The sequence below is a fragment of the Perognathus longimembris genome, chromosome 12 (assembly GCF_023159225.1).
Source record: "Perognathus longimembris pacificus isolate PPM17 chromosome 12, ASM2315922v1, whole genome shotgun sequence".
Classification (NCBI taxonomy): Eukaryota; Metazoa; Chordata; class Mammalia; order Rodentia; family Heteromyidae; genus Perognathus; species Perognathus longimembris.
Genome location: NC_063172.1, coordinates 26528488 through 26553597, shown reverse-complemented (window position 1 = coordinate 26553597; position 25110 = coordinate 26528488). Strand labels below are relative to the sequence as shown.

Below are 25110 nucleotides of genomic sequence, written 5' to 3'. Positions count from 1 at the left end.
ATTGCATGTAGTTTTGCCCAAGCATGGTTTAACAAAAAACTTTTTTAAGCCAAAAGAAATTTTTTTTAAAAACCTAAGGTTTTTTAACTCCCATATGCATTTTACACAGCTCAGCTGAGGAAAAGTTCATTCCCTCATTATCAGTTGTATTTAATCATGGTGTGATCTGGGTGTTTTCATGAAAATTTCCCTTCCAAAAAGTATGTTATGCCCTGCCCCTGCAAAGAAAAAAAAAGCTAAAAGTTATGTATGAGCTTAAGTGATAAAGTGAAAGTTTGAACATTTTTTGGAAAGGCATCATGGCTTTCTAGTGAAATTCTGACAGCAATATGGCAAAAGAGTCAAGCATTACGGTAGAGCAATGAACTCTGTATCCTAGTCTCTTTGGAACCATTTATGCAGATTCCAAGAGTCTACTGAGAAAAAAAACAAAAACTTTTAAGAGTCAGTCTATTGGGCCAGTTCAAGTAAATGCCAATTCCAAACCATCTATATGATTAAGGATGGTGCATTGAGACTGGATCTGCAAGTTAGGACCCAGCTCTGGGTCAATATCATGTTTTTAAAGCTCTTGAGCATTATAAGGGATTAGTCTCCATCAACGATAGAATTTCCAAAGGGGACAAGTGCCTTCCTCCAAATAAAATTACATAACACAAGAAGTATTTCCAAGAAACTAAACTTCTGATTTAACCCTTAGATGGTAGAAAATACAAGGGACATAAGGTTGAAGCTTTGAAAATAAAACAAAACTGTCCAAGTTGTCTTGGGCACAGGATGGGATGAAAGATGGTCAGCAGTATAGATCTACACAAATTCATGTCCGTAGCTAATGGTTTTGCTGCATGGCCAGGAACTTGGAAGAGGAATGGCAGATTGGTGATGAGGAACTTCAAACATGTGGGTATATGGATGGACCTCTGTGACTGAGGACATTTGTGTCACAGATCAATGTTTACCACAGGCATCCATGCTGTAGAGGCTCTGAAGGACAGCAAACACTGTGGTGTCAGGCAGCTTTTCCCCCAGCCACATCAGTGGCTCCCAAGTGCTCAGTTTTTGTAAAGGTGACATTGATTTCCATTGTTCATCATCATGGAAACTGACTGGAAAATGGTAAGAGTTTCAGGTCTGTATCACAGAGTCTGTTATTTTTAGGAAGCTTTCAGTTACAGCAACAGAAAAACCAACAGACTGTTTTTGAAAATAAGGAAATTTATTCTTCACTCAATTGAAAACTAAGAGATACAAGCTGCCTAAGAGGAGCATATCAGAGGAGCAGTCATATGACTCAAACCTAGTTTCTTTCAGTTTCTTTCTGTTACTTCTTTGATGTTGACACCATTTTGGACAGACTTGCTTTGCCCGATTCATGAGCATAAACTGGCTTTCAGGTCTAGAGTTACACGCATCTTCATGAAATAGCAAAGCAATCTGTCAGTATGATGAGGAAACATCTTTAAGAGTCAGTCTGACTGGGTCCATGTAAGTAACTGCCAATTCCAAACCGTTTATAATTACGAACGGGGGTGGTGCACTGACACCTGGTCTGCTAATCAGGACCCAACTCTGGGTCAGATAAGGCTGATTTTACCTAAATCACAAAACTAGGAATGAAGGAGAGTAGTTTCCCAGAAGAAATTCCAGCTACTTCAAGAAGGAAGAGGTAGGCAATAACAAGTACTCATTACAGGTGCTTCTTATATTCTCCTACTTATGCCCTTAGGAATTTATGACTTTAACCCAAAACTTCACAAATTTTCTGCATGCAATCTAATTTTTAAGACAGAATAAAAGTAAAGTCTTTTACAATATTATAGGCCACAAAAGCATACACTGCGGTGGGAAACAACCCGCCTTTCACAAGGCATTAACACCCACAATCATCTGAGACCTTGTTCTCTGATGTACAGCTACAAAAAAATATTTTTGTTGGCTTCATCTCTTATCTCCAAGAGTTCATTCTCTGGTTTTCCTTTTGCCTGCTTTCTCACACCTCTACCTCCTCTTGGACTCACAGTCCCTTTGTTCAAGCAAGTTCTATTCCTTTATCTGCAGAACTTGAGAAAAGTGGAGCCCAGAGTAAAGTAGACCACTTGTGGTTTGCCCCATCTCCTTAGCTGCCTGTGATCTGTCCACTGCCCCTATAATTTCAACCTGCTTAAAGTTATCGGTGACATTAATCTTCATCCTACTGAAATATTCACATTGATAGCATTTTCAATTCTGAGTTCGCTCCACCTATTTGGTCTTTCTGTCATTCCTAAGATATAGCCTTCTTTGGTCTAATAACTTTTCTCTTTTACCCAATAAAGTAGCAGCAGATTAGTAAGGCTCCGAGACTTCTCTGGCTCCAGCCTTTCAACTTGTTCTTTCACTTACTTCACTGACAATTCAATACTCAAGACAAGCCACCTCTGTTCTCAACCTGTCATGGGTTCTCTCAAGATTCCTTTTAGAGTCTCTTCCTTCAACAACCACGTTTTCTGCTTTGTGAACCCTGCTGTCATTCTCCCCAATCATCTCTTAGAACCCTGTCAAATCAGGTCCATGCTATGACATCCCGCGAGCCCCCTTACCGCTGGACTTGACAACCTTTACTGTCCAAGTCATTCTTCAGAATGCTCTGCAGGGTTAGGCTTAAGGCTGACTACCCATGAAATTATTCTTCCTCTAACTCAGTAACTATCTGTTGTTGAATGAGTGAGATTTCTTCTTTCTCAGAATTCTTATAGCACTTTCTTGCATGCTCTTAACATAGAACTATAGTTACTTAATACATATTTTTTATGCAAGCTTGTATGTTCTCTTAAAGGACACTTTTTTTTGAGAGTGTACATAAAACTCCAAATATCAATTGCAACTTGGCTTTTTCCATATAGGCAGAAGTATAAGGTTTCATATGAATTACAATTGGAAAGTATGAAAAAAAACAATTTATAAAGCATTCCCAAGATATTTTAATAAATACAATTAGGTACTTATCATTCCATCTTTATTTTTTTCAAAAATGCCATTTCCACAAAAAAGTAGATTTATTTTCAAAGAATCATTTAAATATGGCTTTGGCCAAAATATTTTATTAACAACAAATAGATGGAGTGCAATAACACTCAGATATTTATGATAAATGAAGCAGTATTTTTCTGACACCCTTCTGGGAGTAGGCCTTATAGACACTACTTATAAATATCTATAATGAGCCAAATAAATAAAATCAATAGTGGCCACTAATGTAATTTGTATTTCAACCTCAATTATAGCAACCAGTGTACATTAATCACTTATTTGGCACTTGGATCCATAGATCTGAAAATTAAAGTAGAAAGTTAATATTTCTCATTTCTGTTCCCTGTTTTGTTTTTGCTTTGCCTCTTTTGCCAGTCCTGAGGCTTAAACTCAGGGCCTGGGCACTGTCCCTAAGCTTTTTTGCTCAAAGTTAGTGTTCTACCACTCAAGCTGAAGCTTTACATCTGGTTGTGTTGTTGTTGTTGTTTTTGTGGTTAATTGGAGATAAGACTCTCAGTTTTTCTTGCCTGAGCCGGCTTTGGAGCATGAACATCAGATTTTAGCCTCCTGAGTAGGTAGGATTATAGGTATGAGCCACTGGTGTCCAGCTTTCTATTCTGTATTTTTATATAAACACACCTCCAACATTCAAGCATCTGTGAAAAGTGATCTATTTAGCATCTCTGATAATTCATATCCTAGGATTTCAGATTTTATAACTTTGAACTACACTACTTATGACCAAAAAAAGAACTGGATCCAAGGTTACATTTTAAATTATAGGAGAGCCTCTGGGGGAAAAATCAGCAGTGGAATGATAAAAGATGTTAAGTATTTCTCAGAGAAGTACGTAACTTCTTCAATTTCCAAAGTTAGTGTGCTCTAGTTGGATTAAAACTACAGTAAATGTTCAGCAGACTTTTTAATCTCACAAAAATATCTTCACTGAAAATGGTCAGAACTTGAGCAACACCTTATTTAGTAAATCTTCAAAGTTTAATTTACCCTTAAATAATGACAATTTTGTAAGAAGCCATTTCCTTTCTATTGCACAAAAGTCCATTTTAAAGCCTATGTAGGCAAAAGAGTTCAGAAAAGGGGTATTTATCTAATCTTATTTACAAATGCTGCATTTCACAAATGTTTGTACTAGACAATGAAATGGTCAAATCTGTGAAATTCTACACATTGTTCCAGTTTGAACATTATGTGATGCAGCCATTACAGGTAGAGGCAGCCTGGGCCCACATATATGGAGAAGCAAAGAAGCAGGAAACATGGAGAAGACTTGGCAGTTCTTTGACTTCTAATGATTATAGATAAATTCTGATTATGAGCCACGTGGCTGTGCAGCATTCTTCTCAGTTTCATGTCTCAAGCACAAAGGAACTCATAGTCTGGGTGGAGAAATTGGAATTATCTTCTTTTAGCTTACTTTGTTTCCTCTAAAGTCAAGTAAAAAATGGGAGACATTTTCATATACTACAAAGGTAATACAGCAGGCTGGAGTTACTCTAATCAAATTGGGGGCAATTCCTTTGTAAAATCCACCAATGCCTTCTTTCCTGCAGAAGGAAGAAAATAGATAAATGCTTAATTTCTTAAGTAGGAAGCTTAAAAAAAACACATTTAACAGATATAAAACAGGGAATAAGCAGTCAAATTTAAGCAGTTACGTCCATGTTTACAATGTTCTGAGGTAATATAGTTTATAAGTCCCTGGCTTCTTTTTGCTCAAGGCTAGCACTCTACCACTTGAAGCACAGCACTACTTCCGGCTTTTTCTGTATATTTAGTGCTGAGTAATTGAACCCACGGCTTCATGTATGCTAGGCAAGCACTCTACATCACTAGGCCACATTCCCAGCCCATGCAGGAGTTTTAACTGATCAAATGTAGGTAGCAAAAATCTCAAGTTATATAAATGTGATGCAACAGTACATACCAAAATAAACACTATTAACCTTTTAGAATAAAATGGACATATGGCAATGTCTACCCATAATTATTTAACTCCTCTCATGCTGAAGAACAAGGATGTCTTCCATGCATGGAGATAAGAAGTATGTGAAAAAGTTCTAGAGTCAGTACCAAGTATGGGTCTTCTTGAATGTTTTAAACTAGGTTTGTGGCTTCTGTGTTCAATATCACACATTTTGTACTACCTAAGTACTTTAATGTGTTCTACATTTTTATAAAAAAAAAAAAAAGGCCAAACTAAGAGGGAGCTGGAAATGTGAAACACTTTGCTTCTGAGAGGATAGCCAAGATGTCTACTCCTCAACACGCAGGCCTACTGTAGAGCCTGAATGGGAAGGAGATCTAGACATTAGGAATCAGACACAGCATCAACTAGATGGACTGAAGATGAGGGGAAGAGAAGCAGGAATCCAGCACCTCATGAACCTATGCATGAGCACACATATGTCCACCCCAGCTCTACCACAGTCTTCCTCAAATCCATTGTCTCTGTCAGCCATGATAGTCTGACTTTACAAATGAAGATCAAGCCTGAGAGATGTAGTTCAAGGACATATGTGTAATATATGGGAAAGCAGGAACCCCCGCCATGCTTTTACTAGAGCAAGTTGACTTTTGTTACAAAGATAATACTGTAGTGGCCTATAAGACATACAAGATGCTCTTTCAGAGCAACTCTGATATTCCCCATGCACTCACCTCCATGTCTTTGTTATTACATCCACTACACCACTGTAAAACATGTGTTGATCCTGAAGACGGGCTCTCACAACTTGATATGGATATGTTGCTGCCACAGCAAATATTTTGGACAGTGCCGCAACAGATATATACTCTGCTGTGCTCTAGAATGACAACAGAAAACATTCGTAGTTTTCTTCAAAAATACAGGGGTAAAAATTACATGAAAAAATTTAATGAATCTTTACATGAAAAATACTGTCTCCTTTCTTAATACGAACCCTGTATTACATGGGGTTCTAGTTTCAATATTTGTATACCACAGCTTATGCAATATTTAACCATGGGCTAAATTAGTGGTAGAGTCAGTACTCATTATCATAGCAATATTTCATGAAGCAAGCATATGAAAAATATTCCTACTAAATGTCCATACAAGTAAGTGGCGTCATTTCTACAAGAATCATCTTACCAACTGGGCTTCTGGTAATCTACTGACATGCTGATTGTATTTCACCTTCAGCAATTCATATGCCATAAACTGAAGGGCACCATGTGATGTTCCAAAGAGCCCAGGAACAAAACCCTGAAAGGGAAGATTTAAAACACACCAAACTAAACAACTTTTAAAGCAAGGTTTATTTAAGTAAAATATTTTGACAACTTAAAATAGAACTTTAAGCAAATTATACTTTGTATAAATTACATTTTATATGGTGTCAAAAACAGTATTTTTCTACCTTTTTAGGCTTGGATTTTCATTAACTTAATCTTTGAACAGTATGGACATTAACATAAAGGCTCATACTACTGAGAATTGAGTTATAAATAGAAAGTGAAATTCAGTTAAGATAGTAAAGGTAGTGATATTTCAATGGACTAAGCACGGTATTCTAAAAGAAAGCAAAAAATGATCAAAGAAAAATACACCTTTTTTAAAACAAATAAAAAAGGCTTCAATTCGGGGCTGGAAATAAGGCCTAGTGGTAAAGTGCTTGCCTCATATACATGAAGCCCTGGGTTTGATTCCTCAGCACCACATATATAGAAAGAGCCAGAAGTGGCACTGTGGCTCAAGTTTGTTTTTTTTTTTTACCAGTCCTGGGCCTTGGACTCAGGGCCTGAGCACTGTTCCTGGCTTCTTTTTGCTCAAGGCTAGCATTCTGCCACTTGAGCCACAGCGCCACTTCTGGCCATTTTTTGTATATGTAGTGCTGAGGAATCGAACCCAGGGCTTCATGTATACAAGGCAAACACTCTTGCCACTAGGCCATATTCCCAGCCCCTGTGGCTCAAGTTGTAGAGTGCTAGCCTCGAGCAACGAAGCCAGGGACAGTGCTCAGGCCCTGAGTTCAAGCCCCAGGACTGGCAAAAAAGAAACAAACAAATAAAACAACAACAACAAAAAGCTTGAATTCCACCCAAGTCTTACATTCTTGCTATGGTTTTTCACTCACTGTGGACAGTATTCTACCACTCAAACCATGCTTTGACCTCTAGCTTGATCCTTAGAAGCTGTGATCCTTAGAACTCAGCCTCCCCAGTAGCTAGGATTATAGGAATAAACTACAGGTACCTGGTACATTCTAAAAATTTTTGCCTATTTTTTAGTAATCCATAGTATCAACTTTGTAATGATTTTAAAAGCTACTTCACAATTCCTGAGAAACAAATTCATCATATCTAATTTTGATTTTAAACTATATGTGGTTAAAAAATATTTCTTATGAGGATAAGCAAGGGGTGGACTTGAAAGTAGAAAGGAGGGAAGTGTGAAACTTGGCAAAGTTTTAGACAGTTCTCACAGACACCAGTATTATAAAGCTACATTGTATGGAAATGAGCATATACAGCTTCAAGTACATTTCAATATTTTAAATTAGATCTCCATTTTTATTAAATTATTTTTTGCATAAAGTTGGCTTCTTTTTAGGCCTAAATACAGGTAATTCAAAAGTGAGACAAAAGAGCCAATGAGCAGAAAGTAAAAATGCCAGACATGGCACAAGTCTACTCCTAGGACTTGGGAGTCTAAGAAAGAACTATGAGCTCAAGTTCAGATTGGGCTTCACAGTGAGACAATGTCTGAAAAACAAAGTGAGACAAAAACAAGAGCCAGTGCAAACAGAGTCTACAGTGATCTGAAATATATTAATAATAACTTGTTACCTTATACAATCCACGCACACCTTCATTCTTATATATTTTCACAAGTGCATCAAACATTCCTTTATAGTGGCGTGGTGAGGCATTAACAACACCTTCATACTGTAACATAAGGCGAGTTTTTGTCACCCACAATGGGTTTGTAATGCAGAGGGTCATGGCTCCTAAAATCAGATTTAAAGCATTAAGCACAGTCCATCACACAAAGTATCAGATTACATAGGAGTTTTATGTGGAACAGTGGGATGTGGTCAGAGGCAGAGTCTTAGGGTCAAAAGCAAACAGTTTTTGGTAGCTATAAAAAAGCCCAAACTAAGAGGGAGCTAGAAATGCAAAACACTTGCTGTCTGAGGGGATAGCCAAGATGTCCTTACTCCTCAGCACTGAGGCCTATACTGTAGTGCCTGAATGGGAAGGAGTTCTAGACCTTAGGAATCAGACACAGCATCAGCTATATGGACTGAAGATGAGGGGAAGAGAAGCAGGAATCCAGCATCTAATGAATCTATGCATGGGCACACATATGTGCACCCCAGCTCTACCACAGTCTTCCTCAAATCCATTCAAAGTAGTCTCTACACCAGGCTGGGAATATGGCCTAGTGGTAAAGTGCTCACCTCATGTACTAGCCTTGAGCAAAAAGAAGCCAGGGACAGTGCTCAGGCCCTGAGTTCAAGCCCCAGGATTGGCAAAAACCAAAACAAAACGAAGTAGTCTCTATACCTCAAAAACTAGCCATGCAGTAAGTTACATTTGACATTCTTTACAGAGGAACAATTTTGTAAAAAATTTTATTTAGTACTGTTTTCATTTTCAGAGTTTCCCAAAGAGCCTTTTGTTCAACAAATATTGAGTTCTATTATGATTTAAGTCTCTGATGGCTAGTTATTCAAGTAAGTATCTAGCCCTTGCCTTAAAAATTAAAAAGTAAAACCAAGAATATCAAAATTAGATTTATTAAGACTTAAGGGTCTTACTTTATTTTTCCTTCTGAACAGTATGCATACACAAGACAAAGAAACAAGGCAAAGAAACTGTATTTGAAACTGAAATTATACTTTACTGAAACTGTACAAAATCACCTTAATCTATTGAGATTTGTAACATTTCTAAACCTTACTGTTTAGTAATAAGTTTAAAATATTAGCCTCTCCAGAGTTATCAATAATTCCTGTTTATTAATAATTAGGAACTAGCATTAATAAGAAATTTCATGTAGTAACTGATTAATATGTAATCAGATAAGCATACTTAAACTCTAATCTTATAAGGGAGGTAGGACAGTGAATAAAATAAAAACTAAGTTAGAAGGCTGAGGTAGGAGGATGGCGCGACACCAACTTGGGCCATGTCTAGGCCAACCTGAGACACAGTGAGACCATGCCTGAAAAAAAAACAGGGGTAAAAAAATCAAGTTTGGAAAGTGTTTTGTATTTCACAGCTTGCCTTACCAGCTTCAGCAGCTGAGATGAGGTATTCTGTTGCCTCTAATCCTCCCGTTCTTCCTTCTGTCTTATATGATTTGATGGCATTATAACTAAAAGAAAATTAAACATAGCATTTTAACTTGATCTGGCTTCATAAAGCACTAAGTCTATCTTAAGAGTACAACTTAGTAACACTACTCCCAAAGTAATAGCCAATGCATAATGAAACTGCAACATAAGATAAGCACACAATGGATTTTCCTAATGGATTAACAAGGACCAGAATGGCATACAAAGCATTATAGTAAAAGACAACAGAGATAGTTTCCTAAGAGACTGAAAAATTGTGATTGAGGTCACAGAATGTCTTGTGTAGAAAGTGGCACTGAGTTGGGTATCGAGAAACAGAGACAGACAGGTGGTGATGGCTCACACAGGTTATTCCCGAGGCTGAGATCTAAGGATCAAGATTTGAAGTCAGGCCTAGCCTGTGAAACCCTTATCTCCAATTAACTACCAAAAAAAGTCACAAGTGGAACTGTGGCTCAAGTGGTAGAGCACTAGTGTTGAGCAGAAAACTCCAGGCCCTAAGGAAGGAAGGAAAAAAGGAAGGACAACAATTTCAATGGAAAATGAGATGAGCATGGGGAAAGTGATAAAGATGGATGATAACAGAAAAAACTGAGCCACAGTTGAGCATCAGGTGGAAATGTTTGGCAGAAAATAGCCACTAAATGTTTCAAAGCTAGGGAGTCAAATTAGGTTTGTTTTATTTAACATTAATTTTCACTTTCCTCTTAAAAGATTTCAGTTGACTAAATCTTTACTGACTACCAATAACATTTTACAATGAAACAAACTATTCTAAGAAATGTTCATCATATAAACCTTTATATGGCTTGCTTTTAGAAACTCGGTAAACATATACAATTCAAATTAATAAAATATACATGTATGTGAATATACAATTTCACACATTAGTATGTCTCAGGAGTGAAAATAAGAAAAGTATTTAAATAATACTCGTTGAGTTTTATTTTTTCACTTAAAAAGTGTTTTGTTGGATACTGCTAGAAAGAGATTAAGTCAATATATGACACAAAGAGAAAAAAAGCAAGCATATCAGGTACTGATGTTTTCCTATACATGCCATCTGTTAAGAAAAAAAGAAGTTTAACCTTTCATGGACTTGGACTCAGGTTCAGATATCAGAGGCATACCCATAATCCATGTGTTCCTCCACGTGATGCTTTGTTCTATGCTCTGTACACTCAATAAGCTGAATGTACCAGCAATAGGACTTTTGTGGTCCTTGCCCTACAGGCAAGCATTAAGTTATCTCAAATAGTGATGTTGGACAGGCTCAAACAGTAAGAAAGTGAGTAAGTTTGGAGGATGATAGAGTAGATCAAATATGAGGAGATATGCCTCAGGTGCCTTTAACTCTTTCAGTAAACTGGCCTGTGCTTTCTGTGAACCAGGCATCACATGTGGTACATATTCTTATGAAGACTCCAAGGTCTGTCCTTTTTTGTCCAATTTCATATGTATCAAATGCTTTTCTGTAAGCCATCTCAAATATTCTGAGACTCTGGTTAAGGATGAATAAGTAACTGTCATGATGTTAAGGTACTTAAAAAAATTTCTATTTTGAGATGCTCTAGAAGGAATTTCTTATAAAGGGAGAAAATAATTTATTAGAATGACCTTCCAAAGGGGAATGGAATTCATAGGATTCATTTTTGAAAATAGTTTCAGGTTCCTACAATACTTTATAAAACTACTATGAAACAACAAACAGGCTCATTTAAATTTTTGTAGTCTATTTTGGCCATTAGAAATACTCAAAGTAAATAACATAGCACAAAAACCTCAGGATTTCTGAAGAGACTTTACAATTTTGAATTATCTATAGTAGCCATTTTTCAAACAGTTTTGACTAAAAACTTTGCTTTTAGTCTGTTACTATTTACAAAAGTAATTCAATTCACACTCAAACGTAACTCATTACAAAAGTAATGAATTCATACAAAAGTAATTCATTACATCTTCATTACAAAAGTAATTCATTTTACCTTCCTGAATTTACCTAAAAAAAAATGAGAGTATTTCTCTATCTTATCCCTTTACCTTTTTCCTATTACAAACTTCCTTCCAGACTAAATGTCTCAGATAATAATAGCTGGCAGAGAAGGAAACTAAAAACACATTTTGCTTCCTGACCCTTCTAATGCAGAGGAACTAATGAAATGACTCCACTTTGTCATATGTAATATGTTAAAAACAACAACAACAGCCAGGACTTTTTTAGTTTTAATACTATTAAATCTTGCAGATCTACTCACAAGAAAAAGTAGAGCCCCCAGGACAAGCCTGCACCCCACACATTTGGGGCTACTCCTTGGTAAAGTCCCCGAAGTCCATCAACTTTCCAAATGGTAGTCAAACAGTGTAAGATTCCTTTATATTTTGGTCTCAGTTCCAATCCATCACTTACTGCATTAAAGGACATACAAAATTAGGTGAGAAAAAAAATTCTAGTTCAGAATCACATTAAAGCACAGATATTGGGCTAGAGATGTAGCTTAATGGTAGAGCAGTTTCCTAGAGGGTGCAAGGCACTAGGTCTGACCCCAGTACCTGGAAAACAAAAAAACAAAATGATCATAGGTATTACACAACTAGATATATAAAGAAGATAACTACAGAAGAAAACCCTTCCTAGATAAACTATTTTCTTGAACATTAAATACTTTGATACATTCCTGAATGTATCAAAGTATTGATTGAGAGCATACTAAAACACTCAAAACATTATTTTAGGAAATGTCAGACAACTCAAAAGATTCTTAAATAAGTTTGTTTTTGCTGCAAGTATTTATGATTAGGAACGCAAACATCAAAAAAGATTGCTCAAAAAATAATCTAGCTGGTACTTCAATTACGTCAAGAATGCTAGCAAGATCTGTAGAGGATGGACTAAATATTTTTTCCCAACTTCTTTGTACCTTCTCCATCAATGCATAGACAATTCAAAATCAGAACAGAGAAGAATTTCACTTGAACATATCTAAAACTGAACTAGTTTCCCCCCATCCTTTCCAAAGCTGTTCTTATTCTTCTAGTGTGTTGTATAACTCAGCAAGTGCTACTTTTATTGACATAGGTGCTTGTGTTACATACATGGGGCTACCCACGACCCTCTTTCCTTCCTACCCCTTTTATCAGTTACTAAGACCTTTAGTCTTGTTTAGTTGAAGAAATCTCTCTTAGACCTGTTCATCTCTCTCAGTTAATATTGATGCTATCTTCTTACTTCAAGACAGCATTAGTTTCCAACTAGTTGTGCATTTTAAGGTTTCTTGCCAATCTGGTAAACATAATATAATCTAGACGATAAATGTGATATATCATGTCTTTTTGTCTCTCCTGTGCATAATAGAGTCTGGTAAAAAAAAAAAAATCACTGTTTTTCACTGTCAGGCAAAAAGGGGAAATGTCAGTTTCTTTCATGATTAACCTGTCAATGTTACACTATGAAATGGATTAAAGTACACTACACTTTGTTAGAATACTGGGGCTGACATCTAATTTCCCTTATTAGTTTAGTTACTCAATCTTTCTGAGCTTGAGCATTTATAAAATTAGCATAAATAGCCACTTCACAGACTTTGTTTATACAAAAGTATAAAAGCAGATAATGAAATGGCTGTTGAGAAATGTTTTACCATGTACTTTATAATCTTTCTGATGCTTTGGATTCTGTGTCAATTTGTACAGAAGACTTCTTCCAAGGATCTTTCCATTTTTCTCTCAATAGTAACCTCACAATGAAATTTCTCTTTGAGAAACCAATGCTTCCTTTATTGTTTTGAGAAGTTACTTAATCCTAGGGTATTAAATATCTGAGTAATAGGCAAGAACGATTAGTTTGTTTTTAGGAGATATACTGCTAGTTAGGTGCAAATACATTTTCATGTCTAACATGTAAATTTTCTTTATGGCTATGCCAAATTATCCAATTCACAACTTCAAACTAACGTCCTGAGTCTAAATTCTTGTCCTGAGTCTAAATTCTTAACAAAATTGTGTGGTCCTAAGTAGTATTTGATTACACTGTGCCTGAGTTTCCTCATCCAAAAATGAGGAAAGGTAACAGAATCTAACCCTAAGAATTACAAATGGCTAAAGGAATGGCATAAGTGATAGAGTGTCAGCCTAGCAAGTACAAGGCCATGAGTTCAAACACCAGCATAGCCATAAAAAGAAATTACTAAGAATAAAATGAATTAATACATGCCAAGTCTTCGGAATCTTGCCTGGAATAATGCAAGCACTCATTAAGTATTATTTATGTCATTAGATAAATATAAAATGCTATTATGTGCTCATCTTATTACTGGACTCTACATTTTGGCTCCATCCTTAGTAGTACAGACAGTCCTATTCTTTCTACATCTTCACAAAAAACACTCACATACTTTGAACTTATGCATTACTAGGCTTCTTAGTTGTTTTATGAAATTATTATTTCTATTGTTTTTATCTTTACATTCTTCTTCATTGGAGTTCTCTCTTATTCCTGAGGATTTAGAAATACATCATACAACTGGAGGTTGGACTCAAGTGGTAGAGAAACTGCCTAGCAAGTTTGAGGCCTTAAGTTTAAACAGCAGTACCATAACAAAAAAAATTATAAAGTTATAATGGGAGTCATTATCTAATTCCACTTTTCCACCCAACATAAGTGCATCTTCTAACTTTTATCATCCAACCTCTGTCTCACACACTTAAGTCATAGTGAATTTCATTTCATAGAACCACCATTTTGCCAGTTCTAATTCTGCTTCCCTGTAATTTCCATTCAATCTAGGACTGGCCTTAGGAACAACCAACAATGAGGCAGCTCGTTTTCATGACATGGAAGCTAACATGTAAATTTTCTTTATGGCTATGCCAAATTATCCAATTCACAACTTCAAACTAACGTTTGAACATACCTTTAAGTATTTTCTTTTCTCCAAGCTAAACAGGATCCTCTAGTTTTCTAGTCTCTTCATATGAAATGATTTCTAATGTTTCTATAATTCTGAATACCCTGAGTTCCAAACTTCTTGGCTCTCTGAAAGATTCTAAGTTTGGTTTCACAGCACATATAGTCAGAACTAGCTCCCCCCACTCTCCCCGCTACTAGATACTAGTTTTATTAAATGAGGTTACTGATATGAAAGTGCAAAAACTACAATGGGTTATTTAGCATTGATTCTAATAGCCACTCAATTATTTTTATTTCCAATATTTATCTTCCTCAGATTTCCTTTTTTTCCATTACTTCCATCATCATTTCAGTCACAGTGGCCTTTACTACTACTACTACTACCAAGTCTTGCTTTGACTCTTAGATCTTTAATTAGGGTCCTATTCCTTCCCTTCATGTATCCCATCCCATGTATCCTGCTAGTTTCCCAAGACTCTTCCCACTTCAAAAGTGACATCCATCTCAGTATCAAAAATTCCCTTCCCTCAAGCATACCAAGTCTACTTACTTCCTAGTACCATCTGAATTTCACTAGGCTAACCACACTATTCCTCAATGATCATCTCAACTGTCTCCACTTTTGTTCCTAGACATTGCTGCAGAAGAGATACACAGGTCCTCATTCGCAGCAGCCCTGTTCAAAATTCTTTATTCTTGTTCAAGCCACTACATACCAGGGAATTGCAGAGTAGTTAACTGCCAGAGGGTTCAAAGTTAAACTGCCTAGGTTTCAATGCCAGACCCATCTAAACAATCTTGTGATTTGGGCAACATAGTCAAGCTCTATTTATCCTCCTCTGAATAAGGGAGATAATCAATTCACAGGGCAATGAAATAATGCATCCAGAGCTCTTAGTTTGCATAGTCTTCCTCCCAGTAAATTGTCAATGAAATTTACTAGTCAACAATCATAATTGATCGTACATGTATAAGCACCATAAAATTATGGGCATTTGTGGTATCTTTTCTAGATTAACACGCACAATTTCAGCCTAGTTTCTCACATAGAAGTCGCTTACTTCCTCCCCGATTGTAAAAATATTAATTACATGGAGAACCTCGTATGGATCCATACAGCCATAGCAATCTATAATTTTCTTGAGACTATTTGTATCCCTACTTTGCATTTGGATTTATTCTGTTATGTCTAGAATTATCATTCGTATGAGTAAGTCTCAAACCTATAATTAGACTCTAAGTTTCCCAAGGCGAGAACTTTGTTAGATACTTCTGTAATCGTAGACAGCAGTCACAGATTAGCCATATCAAGTGAACTAAACAAAACTACACATAATTACTCTACGATAAACCACTTCTACACATTTAACTCTCCAGGCAGAAAAGAGTTTCCAAATGAAGTTACCAAAAATCATCTTCAGAATCTGCCACTGACATGAACTTCTAAAGCACTCTGCTAATTTCAATAGGCTTAAAATTACATTCAGAGTCTAGCTTTTGTTTTTCCCCTTTATAGGATATTGCATCACACTGTATACCACCCATCCGAAAGAAATCTTCAAGAAAATTCCGCCCAAACCTACTCCCAACCACCAACTGAGGACTGGGATCTCTCTCAAGTACTTGAACTTTCCTTCTAGTTTAAGCCGCCAAACCACGTGGCAACCTTTAAGAGTTGAAAGAGCCACCAGGAAAGAATGATCTACAAGTAGGCGAAGCAAAGGTGACAATCTCTTCTCAGCCTTTACTCACGTTCTCCACTCTGAGTCTAGGAGTGCAGGGGAGACAGGGGACAAGCCCCTTTGCCAGACCCATTCCCACAGAGTTGGACGAGGGAGGGAAGCATCCTTTCCAGGCCTCCCTTGGAGTCTTTAGCCCCGGATCGGGCTGACAGCGAGGGAAAGCATGCCGGCGCGCGGTGCACACTTACCCGCGAAGCGGATCTTCACGAGGTCGAGCGGATGCAGCGCAAGGTTGGACAGGACCCCGCCGCTCACGCCAGCCACCAGGTTCTCGTACCGGACGTGGCGGAATACCGTGCTCCACGCCGATGACCCGGCCGCCGGCTGGCTCTGGCCCGTCATAGGTTCGGGACCTGTCGGCACCACGGCGCCCAGCGCCGCGGAGGTGGGACGAGATGCAGTGGCCGCCACCGTGGCGACGGTCGCCACCCGAGAGAGGGAACCACGGGCACCGAGCCCACTTCCGGGATGGACCAGAACCCCAGCTGCCCAGCGGGAACGACTCGGGCGCGAAGAGGCGTGAGGGGGGCCAGCCGCGCGTCACGCCGGTGCCCCGGGCGGTGGAGGCGGGCCGACAGTCTCCGCCCAGTCCCCGCCCAGCCTCGCCTGCCGCCGCCACTGGCTGGAGCCGCCTAACGAACACGGACCAAGCCCCGGCAGAAGGACCGCCCCCGACCAGCCTCCGCCGGGCAACTACGGAGCACCGCGGGGTCCGGTCGGGTCCGCCGGCTTACGCGCGCCGGCACCACGTGACCGGAAGTGCCTGGCGCGAGGCGGAAGTCGAGCGTGCCCGGGTGGTGTCTGCCCGGGAGAAGGCTCGTGGGGGTCCTGGTGGGCCAGTTGCGCCAAAATGAAGGTGAAGATGCTGAGCCGGAACCCGGACAATTACGTCCGCGAAACCAAGTTGGACTTACAGAGAGGTGAGACAAGTTGGTACGGAGGAAGGGGGCCGGGGAGAGGTCGGCGTTCCAGTCGCGGTCTTGCCCGGTTCTCCTTCGCCGACGTTGTGTACACAAGCGAAGCTATGGAACTGAGTAGCTAATTACATACCTTAGAAGTCGCTTTTCCAAGGTTTTCCTCTAGTGGCCCGTGGGAAATAGTTTCCTTTCGGGAGGATGCTTCAGCCTCCCCCTTGGTCGCCTGTGGTTTTTGCGTTACAGCTTTTCAACAGTGCAGTTTAAATGAGCCGACCTGGTGGATTGAAGCTTTAACTTGAAGCTTCCTTAAACTTTCTTCCTGGTCTGATCCCTGTGCCACTTCATATCACCCACTTCTAAATGAGGGAAGAGACAAAGAGGAAATTTAAAGCCATCTGTTGTTGTTGTGTTTTTTATTTCCTTAACTCTTACGGAAAGTTTGAGGAAACAATGGATCAAATCAAAGTAATGACTGGTCTATTCACCTATGCTTGCCACTTAGGAATTATATGATATTTAAATGTCAGGGGCCAATCTTGTTTGAGTAGGTCATTCTAAGTGAAAGAACTTGTGCAAAGGCTTCAAGGCAAGAATGAGCATGAGACATAACAGCATGTCATCTTGAATGTAGACGGGGTATAATTTGTGACTGAAGCTGGAACAATATTTCTCTTCTTAGTAGTCTTTATACATACATACACATATACATACATGATGTAAAATTTTAGGTCTCCCCTCCCAAGTTGTTTTTTTACAGTGTTAGTAACAAGATAGTAATGTATCTTATTTTTTTCCTCAGCATAATGTTTTATTAATATATGCTGAAATTCATTGTAGATGAAGACACTGGAAATTTATAAAAAAAATGTAGTCAAAAATAAATTTAAGTATTTGCTTCCTTAAAGTGCAATCTAGAAATTGCTCTAAAGACCACATTTTTGGGATAATGATGAATGTTATTGCCAGAGTTGGCAAGAATTATTGATACAATATGTACTTGGTATTGATAATACCATGGGAGGTTTAGCAAATAGACAGTAATATATCTTAAATGTATGTTTAATTTTTCATTTAAGTTTGACACCATCCATTTTCATTGACTCTGATTCCTTCATCTCCAGTGTCACCATCACTACGTTTCCCACAAGTAGCTTATGTTTTACCCAATTTATCTGTCTCATCTGGGAATCTTTCCATTAACAATAATCTTAGAGCTGCATGTACCTCCTCCTCCCCCATTTCAGCATCTCTCTTCTAGGCTCCCATGACATATTTGTGTCAGTGTTATCACATGATTGTTACTTTGATTAAGAGGTTTTCCATCAGACCAAGCTTACAGAAAGAGAAAAAATGATTTTTGTATATGCATTATTTAGACAACATCTTACACATAGTTGCATATCTGATGGAATGAAGAGTAGCTTGCTGGTCATAGAAATTCATTAAGTGAGCACTCGTAATCATAGCTACTATGGCTAAAATCTGATGTTCCTTGTTCAAAGCCAGCCTGGGCAGAAAAGTCTTACCTCCAATAAACTAGCAAAAAGCTGGAAGTGGAGGTGTGGCTCCAGTGATTGAGCAGAAACCTAGTACCAGGCTGGGAATATGGCCTAGTGGCAAGAGTGCTTGCTTTGTATACATGATGCCCTGGGTTTGATTCCCCAGCACCACATATATAGAAAACGGCCAGAAGTGATGCTGTGGCTCAATTGGTAGAGTGCTAGCCTTGAGCAAAAAAAAAAAAAGCCAGGGACAGTGCTCCTGAGTTCAAGGCCCAGGACTGGCCAAAAAGAAAAGAAACCTAGTACCAACACACACACGTAAATGAATAAGTTCTAAGTCTTCTTAAGGTTTTTTTCTCTCTCAGCATATCCCTATTTATATGGTCTGATAAAGTGCTAATAGCAAAATGGCAAATTTTAAGTTTTGGAATCCTGTTACCATATTTCTTTTTTTTTTTTTTATCTTGCTAAGGGTATTTCCTTGTAAATTTTAATCAGTGTCCAAACATTGAAGTAAGCAATAGAGAATAGGTTTCTAAAACTTTCTTGGTAATTCTGATGTAGCTGGTTGATGTATATGAGATTTTATAGATGTAAGATTTAAAATGTATGGGTTTGATTTTTTTTTAATGGTAGTGATGGTACTCAGCTTTGAAATCAGGTCCTTGCACTTGTTTGATTGCTTGCTCTGATGGGGCTCTAACCTTGAGAAATGCCACCAGCCAAGTTTTTGTTCATTAATTGGACACAGAATTGCATGAACTTTTCTGTCCAGGATGATTTCAAACCAAAATAGTTCAGATCTCAGTCTCCTGAGTAGCTAAGTAAATGTGTATATTTTTGAGTGAATAGCGTTTTGATAGGTTAGCATGGAAATTGGAATGGTTTTTTTTTTCCATTGAAAATAAAGTGTATAGAGGGATTCAAACAGAAAGTGAAATACAATTTGAGGTAACAGTGAATGAATCTGTTTGGTTGGATCTGAGCTCTATCTAGAAAGGGCACAAAGCTGAAGAAATAGTAGGCCAGACTAGAAAACCAGAAAGAAGGTTGAACTTCCAGTAAAATCAAAGGTCTGTAAAGTAAATGTTTGGGACTGTTTGTTACGTATGGGGAAAAATTAGAATATCAGTTTATGTTTCTTCAAAACAAGTTATTATTTGATAATATTTGTATTGATACAGACAGTGTCATCTCAGCCATATGTTGAGTATTCAGAGACTAGTGAAGGGCTGAAAGTACAATACCTGCTTTTGCCTTCAGAATATTCCAGCATATTGTACTTCGTATGAATATGACAATCTTTTTTTTTTTTACTTTGAAAATGGATGTTTGAATTTTTTTATATGGAAAATGGGCACCAGTGGCCATGTTTCCATTCTTAGTTAGCTATTTGTGTGATCATGGTTCAGAGTCAGTCTGGACAGAAAAAAAGTCCTGGAAACTCCATCTCTAATCAGCAAAAAAGCTGTACTAGAAGTATGGCTCAAATGCCATGGCTCAAGTGCCAGCCGTGAACCAAAGAGTCACTTGAAGCTCTGACTTTTAAGTCTCCATGCTGGAAATGTAATAATTTCAAGGGGCTGGGAATGTGGCCTAGTGGTAAGGTGCTTACATGAAGCCCTGGGTCAATTTCTCAGCACCACATATATAGAAAAAGCCAGAAGTGGTGCTGTGGCTTAAGTGGTAGAGTGCTATCCTTGAGCAAAAAGAAGCTAGGGACAGTGCTCAGGCTCTGAGTTCAAGCCCCAGGACTGGCAAAAATAAATTAATTAAATATACATATATATACACACACATATATATAATTTTATCCATAGATAAAATTATGAATGTGCATTTATTTGGAAACAGAACCATCACTTTTTGGTTTTTAACTATTAAAATACCAATTAGTTGTAAAAGTAACTGCTTGCATCATAGTAAATAGAAAATTTTTTTTCTTCTTTTTTTTTTTTTGGCCAGTCCTGGGGCTTGGACTCAGGGCCCAAGCACTGTACCTGGCTTCTTGCTTAAGGCTAGCGCTCTGCCACTTGAGCCACAGCGCCACTTCTGGCCATTTTCTGTATATGTGGTGCTGGGGAATCGAACCCAGGGCCTCATGTATATGAGTGGCACTCTTGCCACTAGGCCATATCCCCAGCCCCAGAAAATTTTTAAACATAAATTCGGAAATAAACTTTCTAAAACTAATAAAGGGTGTTGAGAATTAGATGTACTTAGTGAATATTGCCAACTGGATTGCTATCCTTGTTAAGGAGTCAGTCCTTCCTTAGCATAGTATCGCGTTACCTAAATCATTTCTGCTATTTAAGAGGTACATAGCTACTGATGTCACATCCATCACAGAAATGTGCAAAACAAAGAATTGGTTCCAGTGTGCATGTATTCCTATTAACTTGGTACTGTGCAAAAGCCAGTATTCCCTGAAATTTTGTTTCAACTATGGTAGCCAAAAATGTTGAAATAAACTGAAATTGGACTAAAACTTGAGAGTTTGTCATACTATTATAGTGTTGAACCAAGATTTTATTTTTTGTCTTGGCAAAAACATCTTTAATTGCATAGTCTCACTAAATAGTACATATGTTGAAAGGAAAATATCACCAAAAAGCTATACTAATGGGACACAGAATCAAAAGCACACAAAGACTACTAATTCAAGGTGCTTTTTAAAGGTGTGAGCCTAGGAGTATTGTATGTTGTAGGATTATTAGTCTGATGATAATGTAAACTTCTAACAAATCAAGTAGGCAAGGTACTAGAGTAGTCCAAGGGGAAGATAGTAAGGACTCAAAATAAGATGTTAGATATAGGGGAGAAGGAAGAATGAGTAAATATTTCAAAGATGGGCTGGGAATGTGGCTTAGTGGTAGAATGTTTGCGTAGTATACATGAAGCCCTAGGTTCGATTCCTTAGTATCACACAAACAAGAAAATGCCCGACAGCCATATGCAGAAAACTCAAAATAGACCCAAGCCTATCACCATGCACCAAGATCAACTCAAAATGGATCAAGGACCTCAATATCAGACCTGAATCCTTGAAACTACTGAAGGACAGAGTAGGAAAGACGCTAGAACTTATAGGCACAGGAAGGAACTTCCTGAATAGAGTCCCAGGGGCACAACAAATAGGGGAGAGACTCAATAAATGGGACTACTACAAAATAAAAAGTTTCTGCACAGCTAAGGACATAGCCACCAAAATAGAAAGACAGCCAACCATATGGGAAAGGATCTTTACCAGCACAGCAACAGACAAAGGCCTAATATCTGTCATCTACAGAGAACTCAAAAAACTAAGCCCCTCCAAGCCCAGTAAACCAATTAGGAAATGGGCAAAGGACCTAAAGAGAGACTTCACAAGAGAAGAGATAAAAATGGCACAGAAACATGTGAGGAAATGTTCAACATCCCTGGTAGTAAAGGAAATGCAAATAAAAACAACCCTGAGATACCACCTCACCCCAGTTAGAATGGCCTATACTCTGAACTCAGGCAACAACAAATGCTGGAGGGGGTGTGGGGAAAGAGGAACCCTTCTCCATTGTTGGTGGGAGTGCAAATTAGTGCAACCACTTTGGAGAACAGTATGGAGGTTTCTCAAAAAGCTCAATATAGACCTACCCTATGACCCAGCCATACCACTCCTAGGCATCTATCCTGAACAGCAGGTCCCAAGATATCAAAAAGACATTTGCACTTCCATGTTTATCGTGGCACAATTCACAATAGCCAAAATATGGAATCAACCCAGATGCTCCTTCACAGATGAATGGATCCAAAAAATATGGTACCTGTACACAATGGAATACTACATAGTGATTAGGAATGGTGAAATACTGTTATTCTCAGGGAAATGGTCAGAACTCGAACAAATAATGTTGAGTGAGACAAGCCTAGAACACAGAAAACAAAGGGGCATGATCTCCCTGATATATGACTGTTAAGATGGGGTGACAGAGAGACAGTAGAGACCAGGTCTGTGAAACCAAAAACCTCTTGTCAAATGGTATTTCCTACAGGATTGAGTCAGCGACCCAACACTATGTAACTAAAACCAAACAACTACTCAACATATAAAGGTCAAAAATTGACCTCTCAGTGGAATACAATAGCTCAAAACCTATGTATGTACGCTCATATAAGACTACTGTCGACATTACATTTAAAGCCCTAGGCGAATTTTCTTTGGCGTAAGCCACTTGGCTACTGTATATGTTCTTGGTACATTGTGTATTGTATATATGTCTACCTGACCTAGGGAAGGGAAAGAAAAACAGGGTGTAAGATATCACAAGAAATGTACACATTGCCCTGCTATGTAACTGTACCCTTTTTGCACAACACCTTGTCAAATTTTTTTTGTTTAATTAATAAATAAATTACCAAAAAAAAAGAAAAAGAAAATGCTCGAAGTGGTACTGTGGTTCAAGTGGTAGAGTGCCAGCCTTGAACAAAAGAAGCTTCCAGGCTCTGAGTTTAGCCCCAGGACTGGCAAAAAATAAATAAATATTTCAAAGAAGATGAGTAGGACTTTGAGTTTTGATAATAGGGAATATAGAAGATGGAATTCATAAGAATGATCAAAGTGTAAGGTTTATTGCATACTAATATATTATTGATAGTGAATTCAAGGCAAACAACTCTACCACTAGGCCATATTCCCAGCCCTGATAGTGAATTCAAAAGTAGAGATAGTAGGTTGAAGTCATGGGGTAAAAATGTTCATTTTCTTTTACAAATTAAGGTGTTTTCTTTGTGTTGGTTGGTTGTACTGGGGATTGAGCTCAGCACCTTGCCTTTGGAAGGGACATGCTGAACCACTTGAGACACCCCTTCAGCACCTTTTTTTTGCCAGTCCTGGGGCTTGGACTCAGGGCCTGAGCACTGTCCTTGGCTTCTTTTTGCTCAAGGCTAGCACTCTACCACTTGAGCCACAGCTCCACTTCTGGCCATTTTCTGTGTATGTGGTGCTGGGGAATTGAACCCAGGGCCTCATGTATAGGAGGCAAGCACTCGCCACTAGGCCATATCCCCAGCCCCACTACTTTGCTTGTTTTTGACATAGGGTCTTGCTTTATGCCCCCAGCCAGCCTGGCTTGTATTCTTCCTACTTGTGGTTCCCCTGTAGGTAGACTAACCAGAGGGGTGCCATTGTGCCTAGATGTGTGGACTTGGAATTTTTTTTCCCCCTAAATGTTATTATTAACTGAGACTACATGTTTGGCAGAATAGTTAAGAATGTGGCTCATGGAGCCAGACTACATTGGGTCCTGGCTCTATCACTTCATAGGGAAGTTATTTAGCCTCTTTGTGCCTCAGTTTCCTAATCTATAAAGTAGGAAATAGTATTAGAACCTAACCCATAGGATTAGAGATTAAGTGAGTAGAGATTAAATGACTTAATATAAGGTGTTTAGAACAGTACTAGAATCTGATGAATATTATGTCAGTATTTTTAAGTAAACCAACAAATATGGATCTCAGTACATAGTAGCAACATAATATAATCATGAACATGTATGTCTAGCAATACAGTGTTTAATACCAGAGATTAATAATGTTCCTGCTCCACAAGTATCTTAAAGAGTTTAGTTAAGCAAACATTAGTAGGGTACTTTGTAACATGTCTGACTTTGTGCCAGGAACTGCTATCCATAAGGATTACAAAGGAATAATATGTCAAAAGTTCTGCATAAGAAGTGTTACAACTCAGCTGGAATAGAATAAGATATATAGAAGGTAAAACTGAGTGTGTAGTCACATGTATACTCAAATATTTTGCAAAATGTATATTCATGTAGTTTTGAAAAAAAATACTATGGGTAAACCTTTCCTAATTTTCATTAATGTGCTAGTCATAAAACAATCCCTAATTAGAGCCTTATTGAATAACAGATTGAGTGATCAGCTGAATGAAGTTTCCACAGGAAATATTAAATGTGAATTATTGTTTTATTAAGAGGGATTATTCAATTTATTTCAGTTCCAAGGAACTATGATCCTACCTTACATCCTTTTGAGGTCTCACGAGAATACGTAAGAGCTTTAAATGCTACAAAACTGGAACGTGTGTTTGCAAAACCGTTTCTTGCTTCCTTGGATGGTCACAGAGATGGAGTCAATTGTCTGGCAAAGCATCCGAAGAGCTTGTCTACTGTCCTTTCTGGGGCTTGTGATGGAGAGGCAAGTGGCATTCTAAACCTTTGTACTAGATTTTTCCTTTAGTTTTTACTTACCATAAATTTTACTTTGATTGTAGTGTAATTCTCAGAAGTAAATTCTGTTTTGAAATAATAAATTTGGTGGTTTATCTAGTTCTGAGAAATTATAAATGCAATAGTTTAAGGTTCAGTTTGACAGTAAATAAAATTATGTTTATAATAAATGTTTAAATGAACTTTTCAGATGTTAATGGTTATTAATAAGGTTAATATTAACAAATGTTATTGATGATTCAGACTTACTTTCCTACTCTGATAAGGAAAAAAGGGCTTAAAACTAGGACAGATTGAATTTTTGACTTGTTGATATATTTCTTTGTATTACATTGCACAGAGGATTTTGGTATTAGTTGCCAGTGATCTATAGCCTTTTCAGTGTCAAATTTGTTTTTCTTCAAATGTAGTACTTTTGTGCCTGAACAATTGACATTTGTGTTTACTAAAGCCTTCTGGTATACTT

General features: G+C 38.0%; 2 protein-coding genes across 2 annotated transcripts in view; one reads left to right on the top strand and one right to left on the bottom strand.

Moving 5' to 3' along the window:
* Positions 1–3487: 3487 nt before the first annotated feature.
* Slc25a32 (solute carrier family 25 member 32) lies at positions 3488–16522 on the bottom strand. Its single transcript, XM_048358465.1, has 7 exons — positions 16190–16522; positions 11609–11759; positions 9288–9373; positions 7840–8000; positions 6143–6256; positions 5689–5834; positions 3488–4574 (listed from the first exon to the last, which is right to left on the bottom strand). Exons 1-7 carry the CDS (start codon positions 16341–16343, stop codon positions 4436–4438), a joined length of 951 nt encoding a protein of 316 aa, XP_048214422.1. The 5' UTR covers positions 16344–16522; the 3' UTR covers positions 3488–4435.
* A 266-nt stretch (positions 16523–16788) lies between these two features.
* Dcaf13 (DDB1 and CUL4 associated factor 13) overlaps positions 16789–25110 on the top strand; it is a 31862-nt gene continuing 23540 nt past the window's right edge. The window contains exons 1-2 of the mRNA XM_048358464.1: positions 16789–16921; positions 24413–24612. Of these exons, the coding sequence (XP_048214421.1) occupies positions 16852–16921; positions 24413–24612 (270 nt within the window). The 5' untranslated portion in view covers positions 16789–16851. The remainder of the gene's footprint in view (positions 16922–24412; positions 24613–25110) is intronic.